This window comes from Erpetoichthys calabaricus, chromosome 13 (genome assembly GCF_900747795.2).
Source record: "Erpetoichthys calabaricus chromosome 13, fErpCal1.3, whole genome shotgun sequence".
NCBI classification, from domain to species: Eukaryota; Metazoa; Chordata; class Cladistia; order Polypteriformes; family Polypteridae; genus Erpetoichthys; species Erpetoichthys calabaricus.
This window is the reverse complement of record NC_041406.2, coordinates 14,050,903-14,073,358: the sequence shown is the minus strand read 5'-3', so window position 1 is coordinate 14,073,358 and position 22,456 is coordinate 14,050,903. Positions and strand designations below refer to the sequence as shown.

At 39.1% G+C, this 22,456-nt stretch overlaps 1 protein-coding gene across 1 annotated transcript; it reads right to left on the bottom strand.

Annotated features, from left to right (window-relative positions):
• Positions 1 to 3,615: 3,615 nt before the first annotated feature.
• On the bottom strand, positions 3,616 to 20,757 carry med10 (mediator complex subunit 10). The gene is made up of 4 exons (XM_028792060.2): positions 20,495 to 20,757; positions 11,167 to 11,250; positions 4,854 to 4,956; positions 3,616 to 3,791 (listed from the first exon to the last, which is right to left on the bottom strand). The coding sequence occupies exons 1-4, from the start codon at positions 20,614 to 20,616 to the stop codon at positions 3,696 to 3,698; spliced, it is 405 nt and encodes a 134-aa protein (XP_028647893.1). The 5' UTR covers positions 20,617 to 20,757; the 3' UTR covers positions 3,616 to 3,695.
• Between the last annotated feature and the right edge of the window lie 1,699 nt (positions 20,758 to 22,456).

The window sequence follows — 22,456 nt, the reverse complement described above, 5'->3', positions numbered from 1 at the left end:
AAATGTTGCCTGGTCTGAGGAGTCTTGACTTCTGCTGCAACATTTAGATGGTAGGGCCAGAATTTGGTGTCAACAACATTAAAGCATGGACCCATCCTGCCTTGTATCAATGGTTCAGGCTGCTGCTGGTGGTGGTGTAATGGTGTGGGGGATATTTTCTTGGCACACTTTGGGCCCCCAAGTACCAACTGAGCATCGTTTAAATGCCACAGCCTACCTGAGAATTGTTGCTGCCCATGTCCATCCCTTTATGACCGCAGTGTACCCATCTGTGGGATATTTTACCCAGGATAATGTGCCATGTCACAAAGCTCAGATCATCTCAAACTGGTTTCTTGAACATGACAATGAGTTCACTGGACTCGAATGGCTTCCACAGTCACCAGATCTCAATGCGACAGAGCACATTTGGGACATGGTGGAACGGGAGATTCACATCATGGATGTACAGCTGACAATTCAGCAGCAACTACAATATGCCATCATGCCAATATGGACCAACATCCCTGATGAATGTTTCCAGTACCTTGTTGAATCGATGCCATGACGAAGTACCGCAGTTCTGAAGGCAAAAGAGGGTCCAACCTGGTACTACTAGCGAGGTGTACCTAATAAAGTGGCTGGTGAGTGTATATGCAATAATTGAAATATTTTTGACTGCCTGTTCAGTAACCTTACAACCTGTGGATAGAAACAATTGCCTGTGGGTAAAGCAGTTTGAATGGAGATGTCTGGCTGCAAAACAAAAACTTATAGAAAACGGCAGGCATTTAAAATGGAAAAGGCATTTCGACAGGAGGAGACCAATTTTCTGTTTAAACATGGAGTTTTTCTTTACCACATCCTGTTAAAACTGTGGCCACTTGTTCTGCCCTAAGTCTCCCTGAGTAGGACCGTCATTCCCCTTCACCTATTCAGCTTTAAAGGTGGCTACCAAAATTATAAATGGAGGACTTAATATGCAACAACAGAAACCAGACCATGTCAAACAGACTCTATTCGGTTATCCACAAGCACTGAATCAAGATACTATTCATCCCATATTCTAAATTGGACTGTCCCCAAGTCATCTTCCAGTTTAATTCAAATTACATCAAGTCAATTTTAAGTGATGCCAGAACAAACATGAATAAATGCCAGGTCAGCTTTATTGATGGTCATATGGCTGCATTTCTCAGATGTGCCTGGGTATTATTTCAAAAGACTGCTAAAAATGAAAAGTGGGGAGAAATGACTGTGTTTAGACTAAATATGATCAGGGACCCTATTTTTGTTATGTGATTTGACTTGGTGTGGTATAGTAATGTTACAATTCATTAAATGTAGTTTGACACACAGGTACTTCTCAGCACACAAGTCTGTGTCTTGAAAACCAACCAGAAGGTGTGCTTTATGGAAATGGGAATAAACATCTCTGGTCGAAATGCATATTTTGTTGACAACTGAAGGGAAAAAAGTAAATGAAAAGATAAGCAGCAACCAAATTAAAATAAGAGAATTTAAAAAGAACAATAGTGTATAGTGTCATAGACGGACAGCAGCTCAATCCGGTCGGGACGTCCCAGGATGGGAAGAATGGACAAAGGCAGCCTTTCCAGGGCACGGCCTCACCCAGGATGCTACGTGGCAGCTCACCTGGATGGTAAATGTACCCCGGATTCCCGCAGGGCATCATGGGACATGGAGTCCATTTTCTCAGCCCTGTTGGGTGCCGCCACAGTGAGCTCCTAAAGGACCTGGGCACGCTCATGTTTCCTACAACCCGGAAGTACTTCGGAGTCACAAGGACAGAAGCCCACAGTACTTCTGGGATATTTGAGGACTGATGATGTGGCGTTTGACCTGGAAAAAGAGAAGGAGCACTTCCAGGTCAAGGAATATAAAAAGGACTGTTGGAGACCCAGCAAGGAGAGCTGGAGTTGGGAGGTGGGGTGACAAAGCTGCTGGGAATGGAGGATTGTTGTATTGTAATTATTGATTATTGGATATTAGTGAACTGTGGCGTGTATGGTGCTTTGTGCACTGTATTTAAGAAAAATAATTAAAAATTCTCCTTGGTGCTTTTAAACGTGTGTCCTGGACACCTGTCTGTAGGGTTTCATGGGGCAACAGCGACCCCTAGAGTCCACAATAGCTACCATTTCTTTGATGAACTGAAACAATGTAAATAAATAATGTAAATAAGTAAATAGATAAAATATGGCATCAAGGTTGGGCACTCCTTCAGCTGTAAGATCTCAGAAAATGTTAGGTTGTTAGCTTAGTTATTAGCTGAGCCTAATAAATCTGTTGACTCTTCGAACATCGTGCAGCATGAAAGAGGTGGGTGTACGGCATCTGAGGTAAAGGTATGGCGAGTGTACGGCTTGTTGGAGGTGGGTACATATAAGATGTACTGGTGTGAGGGGTAGTCCGTTGAAGAGAAGTGCTTCTCTGTTTGTAAAAAGTGTGCGAGAGGGGTGCAGAATGTGGATGTAGCAAGCATAAATTTACATATGGACAGAAAGTTGGATACTTACTTGATATGTTGAGTGCAGAAGGAGGTTCCTCTTGATGCCACAATGATGCGAGTTACATTAAAATAATAAAACAAAACCAAACTACTCACCACCAGTACCAATAAATATTTGTATTATTGTTGTCAATTATCACAAGTGCCATAATAAAGAAGAAATATAAAGCACAGGTGGTGGCTGTGTTGTACAATAGCCATAAATAATTGTGTTGTTCCTTGTTAACCACTATCCAGAAACTGTAAAATTGTATTCCAACAAGAAGCAGCAGCATCCTGACATGTTTAGTTCTGACAGAGATAAAGACATTTCTTTCTATGCATAGTTTAATTATAGCACATCTCCGACAGAACAACTTCACTATGGGATGTTATTCTGTATTTTTAGTTAATCTTTTCTAAATATGATTACCCTTAAAAGGTGCCGTGAAATCAGTGCCTCATTGTAACTATGTGGGCCCAAAAATTTAGAAAACTGTAAAAAGTTTAACATATTTGCAAGGATTCAAAAAGCGACACACAACCTACAACACACATGGAGCTTTAGGACAGAAGGATAAGAAAGTTCAACAAGCTGTAAGCTCTTAAATGCTTCCAGGTTACTTGTATCAAAATCACAACTGGTGAATCTGCTCTGGATTCCAACAACCCTTTAAAAGTGAAGAAACAACTTCCATTTACATAAAGAGGAAGATGTTTATGGGCAAAAGAGAGATGGAAATGGAAGTACAGGGGAAGAGAAAACAAGAGAAGCCGAAGGGGAAGTGGATGGATAAAGTAAATGAAGATCGGAAAGAAAAATCTAACTGGGGAAGAGAGGTGCCACGACCGAGCTGTATGGAGAAACTGAAAGATGTTTGAACAAACAAGAAAAATCAATTTTTTACCCTCAAACTGAATACAATGTAACAATTTTGAGATTTATTTTACCATTATTTGATTTAGATTAAATATCCAAATGATGTAGAGCAACTATATCTTTTTTTTGGGTAAATCGCACATACAGAACGGATTGCAAACAGTGAAAAACATTTTCTGGTTGGCATAAACATGATGGTCACAAGATCTATTTAGGATAAAATAAAGAGATGAAAAGAAAGAAATTGGAAAAAACACAAAAAAACATTTTATTTACAAAACATGATATCAAACACATTCACCAAACTCTTGGGAACTATACAGACTATGAAGGGGAGTCCTCGCCACGTAAAGCTTTGTATTTGGACATCTCTTCTGGAAATACTTTGCCAAGTTCCAGGATAAGAAGACTTTTGAATTTCTGAAATTGAAAAAGTAAATGAAATCATTACAAAGCCTGTGGTACTCGTGTGTCCAACTACAAATGCTAAATCAACAGGTCAATCATCATAAAATATTATATTCTTATATCCCAATTTTCATATACTTTTCTGATTATAAAAATTTGGATCACAAAAAATTAAATATTGCTCTTCTGCACAAAAAAAATGGACATATTGTAAATGTACAATTTATCACTATATTGCTTGTGAATACTCACTTCAAAAGTCAATATTCTTAACTTGGCTTAATTCAAGTCGCGGTCACAGAAGCTCAGTGCCTATCCCAGGAACATCAGGTACAAGGCAGGGTCTAACCCCACATGGTGCCAACTCACACCCACAACCGCACCAGCTTTCAGTCGAATGCAAAGATTTTTAGCAAAATGGAAGAAAACCAGAGGACCAGGAGGAATGAGCAAAGGGATTCAAGCCCATTATGGTGAATGAGGCTGCAGTGCTAACCCCGATGCTGTATTACAGTAAATTTAAAATGAAACCCATCTAATTCCAATGAATGATCAATCAGCAATCAGTTGGAACGTCTTTAGATGGTAAAAGGAGCTGCCACTGCTAAAAATGCAGCAAAAATGATTTCAAGATTCACATACAGAGAGAGTTTCATTTAAGTAGCACAAAACAAAATAAGAAGATCTTAGTCCCTGCTAGGTGCAGACAACATTAATGAAAGGCGTGCCATATACTTAAAGAATCTGAACCGTTCCTTGTAGGGTGAATTTAATATTCTCCAGTTACAAGTAATATGGGTTATCACATTGCCATTTTTTGCGGATACATGTTTTTGATCAGTTTTATTGTTTTTAAATTATGAATCCAATATTAACTTATGTGACTCATTAACTGCAATTCAATACTTACAATTATAATTTCTACATTCATAGCACGGAAGAATGAGCTTTAGGAGACGCTATGACACAAGCTCTAATAAATGTAATATCCAAACTAGTTACACTGCATGAAACGTTACATTTTAAATCAGAATATAGTGAACATCTAAAATAGTTTAATGTGGAACATCTTACCCTTATAGTATCAATTTTTCCTTTGACCTGTTCGTTCTTTGCTAGGGCTCTTTCCAAACATTCTTTTGTATATAGTTGAGGATTGCGGCCCTGGTCAATATATCTAAAAATAAAACAAGGACATGTCCACAGTAATATTAAGAACATTTTTGTGCATCCACTTCATTTCCAGTTGCCACGCCATGCAGCAGCCTTTTTTACAGAAACTCTTTATTTTGTGCTTAAATAATTTAATCAATCCAGTCTTAATGTGAAAATGAAATAGGAAGAAGACCACATTAAGTTGTGCACTTATGAAAAGGCAAGGTGACCTGGGGGAAAGAGTATGGTATTTAACGGGATAAATTAAAGTACACAACATTCCTTTTTGTTCTGCTACAAAAGTAAGAGTTTTGTTTACTGTACTACTAGGACGTATTTTAAAATAGTAAATATACTCTAGTCTAAAAATGACAGTTTCATAAAATGAAAATTATATATTTGGAGAAACAGTTACATAAATAAAATGGTCACATAAGCAGTACAAGCTTCAGTTTATAAATAGACCATGTGCTCCACAGTGTGCAAAACATCTTAATGGAAAATGCAAACCGGGGGTGGGGGAAGGCACTCTGAAACGAATCATTCCTCTTATTAAATATTTCTCTCTCTCTCTCTATTATTTAAATACATACATATATATATATATACATATATACACATATATATATATATATATATATATATATATATATATATATATATATATATATATATATATATATATATATATATATATATATATATATATATATATATATATACACACATATACATACAGTCATATGAAAATGTTTGGGAACCCCTCTCAGCCTCCATAATAATTTACTGTACTTTCAACAAAAAAAGATAACAGTGGTGTGTCTTTCATTTCCTAGGAACATCTGAGTACTGCGGTGTTTTCCAAACAAAGATTTTTAGTGACGCAGTATTTAGTTGTATGAAATTAAATCAAATGTGAAAAACTGGCTGTGCACAAATGTGGATCCCCTTGTCATTTTGCTGATTTGAATGCCTGTCACTGCTCAATGCTGATTACTTGCAACACCACATTGATTGGATGAGCTCGTTAAGCCTTGAACTTCATAGACAGGTGTGTCCAATCATGAGATATAAAAGGTATTTAAGGTGGTCAACTGCAAGTTGTGCTTCCTTCCCTGACTCTCCTCTGACGAGTGACAGCATGGGATCCTCAAAGCAACTTTCCAAAGATCTGAAAACAAAGATTGTTCAGTCTCCTGGTTTAGGGGAAGGCTACAAAAAGCCATCTCAGAGGTTTAAACTGTCAGTTTCTGTAACTGTAAGGAATGGAATCAGGAAATGGAAGGCCACAGGCACAGTTGCTGTTAAACCCAGCAGGTCTGGCAGGCCAAGAAAAATACAGGAGCGGCATACAGTATGTGTAGGATTGTGAGAATGGTTACAGACAACCCACAGATCACCTCCAAAGACCTGCAAGAACATCTCGCTGCAGATGGTGTATCTGTACATCGTTCTACAATTCAGCACAATTTGCACAAACAACATCTGTAGGCAGGGTGATGAGAAAGAAGCCCTTTCTGCACTCATGCCACAAACAGAATTGTTTGTTGTATGCCAATGCTCATTTAGACAAGCCAGATTTGTTTTGGAACAAAGTGCTTTGGACTGATGAGACACAAATTGAGTTATTTGGTCATAACAAAAAGGGCTTTGCATGGCGGAAGAAGAACACCGCATTCCAAGAAAACACCTGCCACCTACTGTCACATTTGGTGGAGGTTCCATCATGCTGTGGGGCTGTGTGGCTAGTTCAGGGACTGGGGCCCTCAAAATCGAAACACAGTTTGTAATCTACAAACTTAGATTTGCATTCATGCAGAGGGAGAAGTACAATGTTCTGGAATGGCCGTCAGTCCCCTAACTTGAAGATCATCGAAAATCTATGGGATGATTTCAAGCAGGCTGTCCATGCTCGGCAGCCATAAAATTTAACTGAACTGGAGAGGTTTTGTATGGAAGAATGGTCAACAATACCTCCATCCAGAATCCAGACACTCATCAAAAGCTATAGGAGGACAGCGTCTACTAGCTCAACTAAGTATTGATGTCATATCTCTGTTGGGGTGCCCAAATTTATGCACCTGTCTAATTTTGTTATGATGTATATTGCATATTTTCCAATAAATGTAATGTCACTGCTGAAATACTACTGTTTCCATAAGGCATGTCATAAATGAAAAGGAAGTTGCTACAAAAATCCAAAGAATTAAGAGGGGTTCCCAAACTTTTTCATATGACTCTGTGTGTTTGTGTATATTATATATAATATACACAAACACAGGCTGTCATTATTAGATGATTTGTTATATTATTATAAATATGTAAATAAATAAAAAAAATTAAAAAAACCACACCAGTGTGCAAAGTAGCCAGTGGTATTAAGAGATAAGGGGTTTCTTTAGCTCTCTAGTATTGCCTGAAAATGGTAATCGCACTGTGGAAACAGCTATATAATAAAACACTAAGGTCTGTGTATATGCATCTAGTTACTTAGGGCAACATGATTGGTCAGTTTGCCTTTGGGGACGAGATCTAAAGAGGGTGTAAATGTTAGACGACCGAGGAGGAGAAATGGCACATGATGGACGCTGAGATGGACGCCTTCAAAAGACAGGAAGGGTGCCTTGAAAATAATGACAGAGTCTAAGAAGCAGGCTTTAAGCCAGTGTTTCCCAAACTCGGTCCTGGGGACCCCCTGTCGCTGCAGGTTTTTGTTCCAACCAGATTCTGTTTTTAATTGGACTCCTGGGCTAATTAAGCGATGTGTTATTTCCCAAGTTCTGTGTTTTGGGAACAATGTAGAAATTAGAAAACTAAGTTTGGGTAAAAAAAAAAAAATTATTTAAAATGTACCAAGCAGTTATATGGGAATAATGTATTTTTCTTCTTTTTAACAATATTTTCATCTTGATTTTCATTCTACTTTTCTAGATGTTGTAATTGTTTAATTAATCCATTATTTACTAAATAGTGGGTCTGATGCTAAAGTACTTGCAGCCTTTGATTACTCAGTGGTTTGCTAGTGTTGCTGCTCTGATAATTTTTAATTGTCATTAATAAGATACAACGAAGGGGAAAAACTGCACAGAGAAAGGGCAAAATATAATTAAATCAACAAAAGAGAGTTAAGCATTTCAATCTATAGCAAAAGCAGAAATATTTCTAAATGTCTTATAAATGTAAAAATTATGCTGCTGTGCTTTTCTGAATGTAGAATAAAAGAAAAATAATACCAGCTAATTAAATGAGATCAGTGCTATCATGTGTTGTCACTCATTAGGAATCTGATTGAAACAAAAACCTGCAGTCACAGTGTGCCCCCAGGACTGAGGTTGGGAAACACTGCTTTAAGGGAATATACTTGTGAGAGGGAGCACCTGTGAAGATCAGTTGTGATACATGAGGATACCGAGGAAGGTGGATGAAAGTACACGTAGGGAAAGAGACAAAATAATTTAAAAATATTTGTTATAACCTGTCATCAACAGGTAGCGCAGCTAAAGTACAAGCAATTAGATATGGAGAACACTATGAACTCAAATAGACATATCTTAAGCAGATAAATTGCATTGTACATGGATATGCAGTTTGTAAACAAAAGCCCAGCCACCTTGCACTTCTAACTAGGATCATGCAGAACACCTACAGCTCAGATCAAATATTCTATGTATGTAAACACTGGGTGTGAAATGCTAAAATGGCCATTTTATTTAGCATACTGAAGATGCAGCTCTAGTTACCGTAAGTATATCATTTTGAAGGTAGAACAGGCTCAAGCAGCAACACTGTACTCCAAGAACCTGGTATTATAGAGCATTAGAATGGCTTCCAAAATTACAAAGGTGTAATGAAAGTCCCCTTGCTCTTTCACGAATTCTCCCAGAGACTTGACAAAGGATGTGCTTCCCTACTCTTTCCTTCCAGATAAACTTCTGCCTCTCGGGTATCTAGCCCTGGCCAGCTTGTGAACAGCCATCTGCCAGCTGCAACAGTTAATTTCTTGCAAAACCTGTAATGGATACAGGCTAACTCATAACACCATAGGGCGTTTGTAAAAATTTTTATTTAGGAGCCCCCCACCCCCCCACAACTGGGATGGTCAGGCTTTCGAGGGACAAAAGGCTAATTGGGGAGTCCCTAACTCTACAAGACACTCTGTATCTTATGCTTTATATGGAGCCAGTAAGTTGATTGGTCCACTATACCTGGTGCTTAGGAATTCCTTACACCCAAAGATTCCTGAAGGTAACTGCACAGATCTGCTAAAAGCAATTATTTTTAAATTATGGAACTCATTTTTGTGCTCCATTCACACTTTGTAACCAAGTAGCTACAAATATGGCGCAGAGACAACCAATAGAGTGCAGGTGCAGTCAGGACAGTTTTAGGCCTCGGACAGATTCAGCGACCAGAGACATTTTGAGGCCCGTAAGATGACGCCCCTGTTTAGATGCATCTCTTTTGACTCCACCCACTTTCCATGCCCCCAACCCCGTGTTAGCGGTACACTTTTGTGCCAAATGTACTATTATAGTAATAGTGGCAAACTGAACCTGTGTGCAAAAAATACTTCTTGTAAATAAAAAAGCTTCACCAGGATAAACTGTCGTGCTACTGTAATAAACGTCTCTTCGTAGTTGCTGCGAGGTCGAGTGTCATCATCACCACCAATGGGTATGCAAAACCACTCGGCTAACAGAGAAGGTGTTAGGCGGGCGACTCAAAGAACTACTTCATGCCTCTTCGTGCTTCCGAGGGCGAGTGCGTCATTCTTCTGGAGCATAAACTCCGCCACAATTAATGCATCGTTAATATAAATATTAACATTTTGTACACCTATAATAATACTAATGATATAACACAGAGGACCACTAAGACAGTACTCTAAAAAGCTCCTAAACGTCTGACGCGTAGTATTGCATATTTTGAGTGTTTACACAAATTATATGATTTATTCAATTTAGAGTCTATAAGAATATGTAGTGTTAATCGTAGCTGAGTTCAGCATATAATTTATTGCTCTTCGTCTTCTTCCTTAGCATTTCCCATTTTTATATGGGGTCAACCTTCTGATTACCAGTGTAGATCTTTAGCCACAGAGCCACTACTCCGTTGAGTGCAGCATATAACTAATGTATTAAAAAGTGCATTCTCATGAATGAGACATGGCAAACGCAGATATAAAACATATACTATAAAATACAAAATGTTAAGAATTTCATGCTCAATTTGTTTCTAATATATGACACCAAAACAACTGCTTCAGATGCAGAACTGAGAGACCTCAATAGTTTAGAATTTAATAAATGCTGAATCCACGTTTCAGTGCAGGAACTAAAGGGAATTGAAATTGTGACGAGGGGCGTGTAATATAGGTGTCAGTTCACCAAACAAAACAGGGGAGGGGCTCCAGAAGGGGGCGTCAATTTACGGACCTCATAGTGTCTGAAGTGCTCGGATCTGTCCGAGGCAACTGCTAAGTACAAAATAGTATTTTGACCTTGTGGTAACTCAAAGAAAGACACCACAACATATTTTTATGTCATGCATGATACTTACAATCTAGAGAAGAGGAGGCCATTCAGCCCAACAAAGCTCGCCATTCCTATTCACTTAAATTGTTCCAAAATATCATCAAGTCGAGTTTCGAAGGTCCCTAAAGTCCTACTGTCTACCACACTACTTGGTAAAACAACTTTTATTCATCTGTTAGCACCACTTACCAAACAAAGCAAAAATATTTCTGTCCTATTACAGCAAAAGCTATGCGCTGGTAATTTGTAATGGCTCTGGTGAAAATCTAAAACAAATGCATACAGTCAGCCTTTTCTTTTTCTTTATAGCAACTCAATTAAATAAACAAAATGTGCAGTTGCTATCAACTAGTATGCAAACAAAGCAAATGCAAAAGGCAACATTAGTATTTTAATACTTAAAAACTAGTAGCCTTCCTATTATTCCCTACTTCATTACATGTTCCCAATCTTACTTTAAACATAAGAAAAATAAAAAGACCATTTTGCAGAAACAATTTTCAATATTAGTTACAGCACACTCATTCTGTGATACATTATGACCACTGACAATCAGAAACCTGTGAAGGATTAACTCCAATGGTACTAATTTTCACCCATTAAGCATAACTTTAAATTGAAACCTCTAAAACATTTCCCCAAAAATGTTATACATTTACTAACAGCATGCAAACTTTTAAACCCAACATGTCACTTACTCAAACACTTCCAGGGGCACATTAATATCATGTAGCTGCTGTCGACATTTGTCAATATCCTGTAATCCAGTAATCATGAAATTCCTGCAAAACAAAATGTTAACTGCAGTCAAGATAAATGGAATTAGACTTTCTCAAGACACAGAAGATGTCCAAAGACAATCTAAAATTTAATACACTTTACATTGTCACAAATAAAAATACAGAAATAAACCTGTAAATTTTAATTTTTAAAAACATAATCTTCATTGCAGTCGGTTTTTGTGTTTCACGAAGGCTGGTTTGAGTGAGTGATTCTGTAATTATTGTAGAGCTCCCTGGTGAACAACTAAGCAGTACCAACGTGTGTGAAGCATGCGAAAGTACACATGTTTTTAGTTACCCAACAGCATTCAAGAACAATTTATGGCAACAATAAGACAAAAATTCCAGTTAAAAAAAGTACAGTGCAGTGAAAATGTTTTTGCACCATTCTGGAGTTTTCCTATATTTGCTTATTCATAACACTTGTTTCTGATCTTCAAACAGATCTCTCTATTATATAAAAAAAAATCCTGCGATGCAACAAGACTTTTTGGAAGATTTTTTCAAGTCCCGGAAGTTGAGACCTGGGCCATGAGATTTTTTCAAGTCCCGCCCTCCTCTCATTCATTTTCAACCACGTACAACGATACTCTCACCTCTCATTCGTGTGAATGCTTTTGACAGACACAGTTCCTGCTCTCCCAGTTCTTATAAATTTTAACGTTTTCTTCACTTTAAGATCCCAATTAAAGAAGACGCATTATGTCCAAATCTTATTGAAGAATTTAATCACAAAGGGTTATCAACAGAAAAAATAAGTACACGGCAATCCTAGCACCAAGAAACGCTGAAGTAAAACGAATTAACGCCAAAAATGACGATCGGTTACACAGAAAATTGGTTAAATGCGTATCAATAGACTATGCTGAAACAGTTGGTGGTGATTATGCTGAAGATGAAAACATCAACTTACAATATCACGAAGAACATCTACAACCATTGACACTGTCTGGTCTTCCACCGGCCAAATTACTGTAGAAAGAAGGATGTATCCAAGAATGGTAATGTTGTACATCTCCCACAGATAACAGACACCAAAGGAGATCTTGATATGCCATTCGTATTAAAATGTTTACAGTTTCCCATTAGAATAGCTTTTGCAAAGACAATTAACAAATCTCAGAGCCAAACATTCGAAAAAGTCATTTTATTTAATAGAGAGAAAGAAACTAAATTCAATCACGGGCAGTTATAGGTCACATTGTGATGATGAAAGTCCAAACGCAGAATCAAAATTCAATGCAATATTGACAAAAATTTAATTCAAAAAATTGTTTTTACTGAAGTTTTACAGTAAAAGTGTAAGTTTAAAAAGTATTTGCATGTTAATTTCAAAGCCAAACAGAACAAAACCGTATTACGCAATGAATTAACTAACACAACATGAAACAATTTACTTTCAAATTATTACGTTTTACTCTTTTTTAATATGGTTAATTACTTGATGTAATGTAAAACAGTTCTATTATGCATATGTAACAATTCCCATGAAAATAAAAATCTGTTTAAATTGTACATCCGCTTCCCCATATGCGAGCAACAGAACAGCAAAGAGGCAAGCGCACAGCGCAGGCAGGGGGGTTGGCAAGCGAAGCGAGCAGGGGGCAAAGCTCCCTAGTTTAGTGTAATATACAAGACAACCTGAGTGAACACAATACGCAGTTTGTAAATGATATTGATTTACTGAAGAAAAAAAAAGTTCACCAACTCCTATTATAACACACCAGTAACGGCGCACTGCACGAATACACTTGACTTGAGCATTCCTAGGTTTCATCCTCTTTCTCTGTACGTTTATCATTCATTTGCTCAGTGGTTGATGTGCTTGCTGCTTCCTGAGCAGCTCTTCTTTTCTCACCCTAGCGGCCCGCTGCTTCTCTTCTTTCATCGTCATCTTTTCGCGTTAAAACTAATTAAGTTAGTTTTTGTGTTGCAATTACTTAGTACTTTTTCTTAATTTTTCACTTAAGCTGGCACTTAAATCATTCCTGAGGCAGATCGAACACTTAAGATATGAAGAGGTAGGGGAAGTGACCACGAAGGTGCTAGGGAATGAGAACAATGTGCGTACACATGCGCCACACGGCCGCCTTGCTGCGTGCTTCCGAGAGTTGATTCTACAATAAAATAAAATAAAAATAAAAAGAATAATAAAAATCATCACCCTGAAAAGCGGGTAGTAGACATCACGTAGTAGATGTGTACCAAATTTCAGGTCAACAGGTGAAACGGTTTGCGAGCTACAGGCGATTTAAAATCCTGGACAGACAAACGAACAGCCACGGTAGCGTATTATATAGAAAGATGTGACAAAAATAATTCCCCCACTAAACTTAATACAGTCATGTGCCAACTTAGGGCACCATTTGGCTGGTATGTCGGCCACAACGTGTACAAGTTGTCCCCACACAGCACCTCTGAACTGCTGCTTAGCTGTTGTCATGCCTTTCACTCCCTTTCCTGTACGGCTCTGCTCCCAAAACTCCACAGGGAAATGACCTGTCGTTCAGATGTCGGTGCTTTGCGGTGACCAATCCTTCATGACAGGGCCCCCTCACCAGACACTTGTTCACATGCTGGAGCTTTGCAGTGTTTATTACATTGCAAGGAAAAGTTGTCGTTTGCTTGTTGGTGCTTCATGGCACCCCACAGGGGGAAAACCTGTGTAGTGTAGTGTGACTGAAGAAATCTGTCATAAAAAGAAAGTACCAGCTCCACTATTATTAAAACCCGGTCACAAGTTTAAAATTGGCTATAAGTACAACTGGCCTCAACTCATTTGGCCATAAATCGCCACATGACTGTTGCAAGAGCCAGATAGGTTCTGTTAAACTGACAGGTATTTTTTTTTTAGTTATGTTCAGATTAGGGCATAGTCAATGACAGGTTCTATTATAATCCCTACAAGCTAAACTGTAAATAGAAAATTCTAATTATTCCTTGTCATTCTAACTAGAGACTAGTTCAATTTAAGATCTGCCTTACAATTGGTAAGGCATGGAAGGAAAACAGTTTCAAACAGTACAGAAAGTAATGAAGGCACTGAACGTACTGAAGTACTAAGGTGAAGCCTATGTAAGTTTGAGATAGAAAAGTAACAACTTTTAAGTACCGGGCTATTCAAAATGAAAGAGCAGATTTCAAAAATTTGTTTCAAACAAACTGTATAAGAAACACATTCCGCACATCACTGGTTAGAGGAAAGTTCAAAGTTTGGTCCTATGGTCCTTGAGGTTGCATGTACTCAACAGGAGTTTAAAAATTCAACTTCAAGAAGATTCTAATAACTTCTTTTTCACACAAGATGGTGCCCCGCCTCATTTCCACTTGGAGGTCCAGCATTACCTGAATGACACCATTCCAGGACAATGGATTGGAAGATGTGGACAACAAGATCTTGCTCGTCGTCTATGGCCTCCCAGGTCTCCAGACCTTATCCCCTGCAATTTTTACCGATGGGGGTATATTAAAGAAAGAGTGTTTGTTCCACCTTTGCCCGCTAATCTTCAAGATTTGAGACATTGAATTGAGGAAGCTGTGAATTCAGTAACTAGGGACCAGTTGACTCGTGTGTGGAAAAAAATGGTCTACCGTTTTGATGTTGGTTACGCTACACACGAGAAATTTCTTTTGTTACACGTTTGACTCAAGCTCAATTCTACCTCTCCTACTCAGCAGCAACTCATCTCTGGGAACCGAGAAAAGCGGCAGCTACATGCGCTACCTGTTTGTTCCACTTTTAACAGCAACTACTGCAATCAAGCGCTTCCGCCATCATGAAGAATACCCTCCAGGAGGCACCCTCTTGGAGCACGTTTAGCCACAGGCTCATGACACCACTGTGTACTAAGAAGTGCCTCTGGTGGTCTTTTCTGCCTACTGCTTTCGGGCATTTCGATGCTTCCTCCTGCGGCATTTGTTAAATTTATTTTGAAATACCACTTTGACATTTCTTCCATCTCCCCCGAGCCCCCCCCAAACCACACACAAGGGTTTTTTTGGGAGTTTTTCTTGTCTTCTTAGAGAGTTAAGGGTGAGGGGCTGTCAAAAGGAAGGGCATGTTAAAGCCCATTGCTGCTCTCCTTGTTTGATTTTGGGCTATAGAAGAAATTAATTGTATTGTATATCTGAACAATATACATTTGTTTATATTAATTTATTTTTATTTTCATATCGTTTGGATATGTGTCCGCTGCTGTATGCATCTGAATTTCCCTTGGGATTAAAAATTTAATCTAATCCAAGAAGAGATCTGTCTTTGGCATCAGGTCAGGTTGGGGAGCATATACTGGTACAGCACATTGCTGTACCCACCACATGACAAACCAAACTAGAAATGACCCTCTATCTGCCGCAGCCAGGTGTTATGTGGGCATCCCCTTAGCATGGTCCAGCCACTTGGGCACTCAACAATGAGCTGGATCACCCTCGGGGGAATTGTATCACATGGCCGTACTGCCGTAAGTGATGCTCCCTCACAATGCAGGTAATGAGCCTCATTTGGGACTCCGTGAACAACACAGAGTCAAACCAGTGATACCCAAGGATTCTCTGAAGAGACACAGGAGTCCAGTATTCATCTCAGGTCACTGGATAGAGTCCATGTCTCGCAACCATATAGCAAGACAGCAAGCACCAAAAGACATGAACCTTCGTCCTTTTGCAGAGATATCGGGAGTGCCACACACCCCTTCCAATGTCCCATGTTTTTCCAATCCGCCTACTGACTTCATAGGAGGAATCACCAGAGTAAACCTCTCGATGAGGTTGCCACTCTCTTCACAGACAAACACACTGCTGATGGCTGTGCCTGAGAGGTCATTAAAGGCCTGGATCTTAGTTTTATCAGGACACTCGTAGACCCAGACACTCAGTCTCTCAAAAGCCCTGATCCTCCATTGACTCTGTGACTTTGGCATTGCAACAAAGAAATTTTGGTCTCCTATTTTAAACAGAATTGTTTGAATTCAGCTACCTTTGGAGGGATTTCAACTCTGAACTGCTCTTTTAAAACCTCACCACAACATTTTTTCCATGGGGTTTAATTCAGGGCTTTGACTCGGTCACTTCAAAACCTTCAGTTTTGTTTTAATTTCAGCCATACTGAGGTGGACTTGCTCTTGTGCTTCAAAATGTTGTCCTAATTGTGCTTGAGATTCAAATCTGGGACTGATGACCGGACATTCTTGTTTAATACTTTCTGGCTGAGAGCTGAATTCATGCTTCCCTCAAATAATGGCAATTCACCTAGGCCCTGATGCAGCAACCGTAGGACAGGGTTGGTCACAATACAAAAATGTCTAAGTTCGATACGAAACTAAATAGTAAAATTCAATAGCATTGATCTGCACTACATAATGTAATGTCACTCAATAAAAATGTATTTAAATAAACCGCAACTCTGTGTGTATTAAAATGTTAAAATTGGTGAAAACAAATAACAGAAATTTTAGTCATTAATTGCAAATGCTACAAGTACTGCAAACCTCTGTAAAAGTTCTGAAAAAAGAATAAATCCAGTTGGCAGCTTTCTTACACTGATGAAAACAAATACTAATCGATAGTATTCATGATATAGTAAATTCATCATTAGATATGGGGGTCATCCCAGACTGTCTTAATACTGCTGTAGTTAAACCCCTGCTCAAGAAAAATAATCTGGACTCCTCTGCTTTTGAAAATTTTACACCTCTTTCTAACCTGCCTTTCTTAAGTAAAATTCTAGAGAAGGCAGTCAGCATGCAGCTAAATGACCACCTCAATAAACCTGCTATTCTTGATAAGATTCAGTCAGATTTCAGAACAAATCACAGTACAGAAACTGCACTCGTTAAAGTAGTCAATGACTTGCAGATAAATGCAGACAGAGGCCATCTATCCGTTCTCATCCTCTTAGATCCGAGTGCCGCATTTGATACCATTTATCAAAATATTCTTAGAAATCGCCTTAGTCAATGGGTGGGCCTCTCTGGCAGTGTGTTAAATTGGTTTGAATCTTATTTGACAGGTAGAAAATTCTTTGTTAGTTGTGGTAATTGTACTTCAATGTCACTTGATATTCTATATGGTGTCCCACAAGGCTCTATCCTGGGTCCGCTGCTCCTTTCAATCTCCGTGCTTCCATGAGGTCAGATTATCTCAAGGCATAACGTGATCTACCACTGCTATGTTGAGGACACGCAGCTGTATTTATCAATAGCGCCTGATGACCCCCGACTCTCTTGATTCACTGACCCTAATGTCTTATTTGTGTTTCTGAATGGATGAGTAGTAATTTTCTCAAACTAAATAAGGAGAAAACATAAATTTTACTATTTGGCAAAAATGGATATAATGAGGGTATTAGAAATGAACTTGATCCATGTGTGACGATGCGGGTTCTGCTCCATGCTCCCTTCTTACTTTTGGGAGGCCTTCAACCCGACACGGTCGGTAATGTCACTGATGAGCTTGGCAGTGAGGCATAACAATGAAACAAGGGGATGGTGCAAAAAGTGCCAAAGTGCTTTTATTTTAAAACCAACAAAACAAGTGTTCAAATAAATAGTGCAGTGCATCACAATTACTTCAATAAATAATCCAGTAAAAACAGGTGAAAAGTGGAGGTTAAAAAAAAAAAAAAAAAAAAAACATTAAACAAATCCTTTAAAACAAAGTTAAAACAACGGGTGGAAGCAGGCTCTTTAAAAACAAAGCCTGGTACCTTCTTTTTACCTGGCAGCTCTCCTGCTTCTCCCATCGGGCTTCGCAACAGGAGAGTTGCCCTACCTGCAGATGACCTTCTCTCTCCGTTCTGATCTGGAGGCTTCCCGATCCCTGGCTTCGGTTTAGCATTCTCCAGACTGAGACTTAGGTTCCCCCAACGGCCAGGATGCTCACGCTGGGGAATCCATCTCCCAAGCCTCCCGACTCCCACTGTCTTCCACAGCGAGCCATCCTACTTCTGGTCATTCCCGCTCCTCACAGAATGCTCAGCAGGAGCGACCACAATCGACTGCCCTAGGTGTCAGCCAAACATCTAACTAGGGCTCAACTGTCCAGCTGCCTGCGAGCCTGCGCTCGCTCGCTCTTCTCTCTCACACACACCGGCTTTCTCCTCACTGCTTCCTGCCTTCTTTCTCACTCCAGCAACCTCCGCTTCTTTCTTTTTCTTTTCTTCATCTTCCTTCCTGCTAGCTGCCTCACACTTCTATTTACAACAAGGGCGTGGATCAGCTGTGGCAATCAGCAGCTCCCGGGAACAATTACGGATGCGGACGACTCCTCACCTGTGCACTTAAGTGAGGTTCACCCGCATCACGAATTCTCCAGGAACCGCTCGGCCACACACACACCATGCACCCTTGCTAAGCTGCGAGTGTGGCGATTATTTATTTTAAAAAGTGGCCTTTGACATGAGCTGTGGACCCACTATACCACACCATTATGATTAAAAGTCAAAACGGAGATAAAGAATTAGGGGGTAACTATCGACTCTGACCTGAATTTTAAATCACATATTAATGAGATTACTAGGACGGAAGTTTTTCACTTAAGAAATATAGCAAAAGTTAGACCTCTTATAACTCTGCAAGATGCGGAGAAATTAGTTCACTCTTTTGTTTTCAGTCGGCTAGATTACTGTAACGCACTCCTCTCAGGACATCAATCAGTTACAACACGTGCAGAACGGAGCTGCCAGAATCTTAACTAGGAAAAGGAAATCCGAGCACATCACCCCAGTCTTAGTATCACTACATTGGTTACCTGTGTCATTTAGAATTGACTTTAAAATGCTGCTTATGTTTTACAAAGCCTTAAATAATCTGCTTCATCCTACATTTCAGAATGCCTCTCACCTTACACTCCAAATCATAACCTTAGATCTTCAAATGAGTGTCTACTTAGGATTCCAAGAGCTAAACTTGAAAGAAGTGGTGAGGCGGCCTTCTGTTGTTATGCACCTAAAATCTGAAATAGCTTATATAGATAGAAAATCACCAGGCTGATATGGTGGAGCACTTTAAAAACTGATAAAAACCCATTACTTTAACAAGGCTTTCTCATAGCTTCATTTTAGTGTAACCCAGGTATGCTGTATATGCATTTAATTATCATTATCATTCTTGGGAAGCTCTGAAATCCATACTAACCCCTACTTTCTCTTCTGTTCTTTATCCAGTTTTCTGTGGTGGAAATCTGCGCCCCCACCATCTGATCAAAGCACCATGCAGTTCCTACATTGATGGATTAAAGGCCAGATGTCCACATGACCATCATCATCAAATTCTTCCATGTGAAGCCTGAAAACCAGGAGGATTCATTGAGGTTAATTATGTTAGGTAGAATGCCTAGAGGGGCTGGGTGGTCTCTTGGCCTGGAACCCCTGCAGATGTTTTTTTTTTCCCTCCAGCTGTCTGGAGTTTTTTTTTTTTTTTTTTCTGTCCCCCCACCCATCAGACCTTACTTTTATTCTATGTTAATTAGTATTGCCTAATTTTATATTTTGTTTTTCTTCCCTCGTCATGTAAAGCACTTTGAGCTACATCTTTTGTATGAAAACGTGCTATATAAATAAATGTTGTTGTTACTGACAAAAAAATGTCGTTATATGTTAAGTGAGTAAGTATTCCAATCTTTTGTAAACAGTACAGATACAAAATATTAAAATAGTCAAGTAAAAATATCATCAATGAGGCCGTTTGCAAACAACTGTGTAGAAAAGCAACACACACAGAGATCACAGACACAATTAAATGCAAAAAGCACTGCATACTGTATTTGGGGGCACAACTCACGAATCCAGCGAGTGTGTTACTGACGAATAAAATTGAAGAATGTGATTGGACCCCCGTATTGAGTATCGTGGAGCTTCTAAAAAATACACCTGAAACAGAAGTACGGGGACCCCTTCGCGTTTCGGCCGACTAACAAGGAGACAAACGTGACTTTTTGTTCAATTCCGAGAAGCTGGGCACAAAACGGGACACATTGCCTGAAATCGCGACTGTTCTGGTTAAAACGGGGCTGTCTGCCCTACCTAACGTAATGGTTTTTTTTTGTTTGTTTTTTTTATTATTTCTGTCAGTCTAATAGAGGATTTCAGATTTTAGTAAACTGTAACACAACAGCAGAACGAAATGAAAACATACAGCCAACTAATCCGACTTTTTTGGTTGCATTAAAAACAAAATTCGAGTCAGAACATGCAACAAACAATTCACTTGAACATTCCAAACAGTAATTTGAAAAGGGAAATATTTACAGTTTTTGGTTGAGGCCGGCTTGGCTGCTAGGCTGGAAGTCACTGACGATAATCCCCAGCTGTCGGATGTTTTCTATGAATTTCTCCAAATGCTCCTCTAAGTTATCGAATTTTTCTGCCATTCTCTCGAAACGTCTTGAGGAAGAACAAAACAAATGCAGACTGTCAACCTTTTCTTTTTCTTTCTAGCAACTCAATTAAATAGACGACTTCTCGCCATTTTCCCAAACAGGTTGGAGGCGATTTACGGTAAGGCTCCAGCCAATCAGAAGCAGAAGCATTCAGGCCAAAAAGGAAACGGAATTGTCGTTAAAAAGGAGACTTTACGACGCGCACTTTCTGTGCGAGGCTTTTCGCTTTTGATTTTGCTTTGTATTTCAAATGATCGTCATCCGAACTAATATGAGTAGTTAATACCTAAGTACGTAACGTCAAGTTGGATTGTTTTATATACTGTATATTGTTTTATAATACTACCACAATACGTATTTACAATATATATATATATATATATATATATATATATATATATATATATATATATATATATATATATATATAAAGCAAGTAAGTGACAAGCATAACCCTGCTGCGCAGACTGAAATTAACGGATAATGTCACGGGTGCTGCTGCAGAATGCAGTATAGGAAGTCCTGTGCGAGAGACATTAATGAAGCTCCTGATTTAAATTTTGTTAGATATCCGCCAAAACAGCTACGCCGTTGTATAAAAAAACAGGAGATCGAGCTGATACGAGTAATTATACACCAAGTAACCGACTTTGCTTTGCTACAATGGCAGATTAGACTGGCTTCATAACACAGGCTATTTTATCTTAGGAGACTGCGTTCTTTTAATGTAGGCAGTGACATCTTTCACATTTTCCACAACCCTGTGATGGTCAGTGTGATTTTCTACAATGTGGTGTACTGGGCTGATAACATCACTTCAAGACAGACACAACAAAGAAGCAAGCTAATTAAAAGGGCAGGCTCAGTTATGGGACACACTCTGGACCCCCTGGAGGACCCCCTAGGTCGTAGCAAAGGAGAACGTTAAAATAAAACTGAGTGTCATTATGAACAATGCTGCACATCCTCTCTCTGACACCGACACTGAGGACTTTCAGCCAACAAATGCTGAAGTGCGTCAAGAAACACGATGGGGGTTCCTTTATACCAACAGGAATACACCTGTATAGTGTCTCACTGGGACTTCCAAGTCTAACGTTTTTCTTTCTTTCTTATTTTCTTCCATTTATGTTACTCTGGTGTGAGTTCAGACCGTAGAGTGTGTGTATACCATACCATTTTCTAAGCCTGCTCAATCCCCAATAGCAGGGTTGAAGCCTTTTCCAGGAGGCATAGGGCACAAGGCAGGAACAATCCCAGGGTAAAGACACCGAACACACACACATACACTGCTGCCAATTTAGCATTACCAGTCCACCTAACTTGCATGTCTTAAAAACTGTGCGAGGAAACTAAAGCACCTGAAGAAAACTCACACAGACACGCGGAGAACATGTAAACTCCATGCAGTTAGAACCCAAGATGGGAACTTACTGCGAGGTAGCAGTGCTACCACTGCGCCACCATGCCACCTTGTGTCTATCTATCTATCTATCTATCTATCTATCTATCTATCTATCTATCTACAGTGCATCCGGAAAGTATTCACAGCGCATCACTTTTTCCACGTTTTGTTATGTTACAGCCTTTTTCCAAAATGGATTAAATTCATTTTTTTCTTCAGAATTCTATGCACAAGACCCCATAATGACAACGTGAAAAAAGTTTACTTGGGGTTTTTGCAAATTTATTAAAAATAACAAAACTGAGAAATCCCATGTACATATGTATTCACGGCCTTTGCTCAATACTTTGTCGAATGCACCTTTGGCAGCAATTACAGCCTCAAGTCTTTTTGAATATGATGCCACAAGCTTGGCACACCTATCCT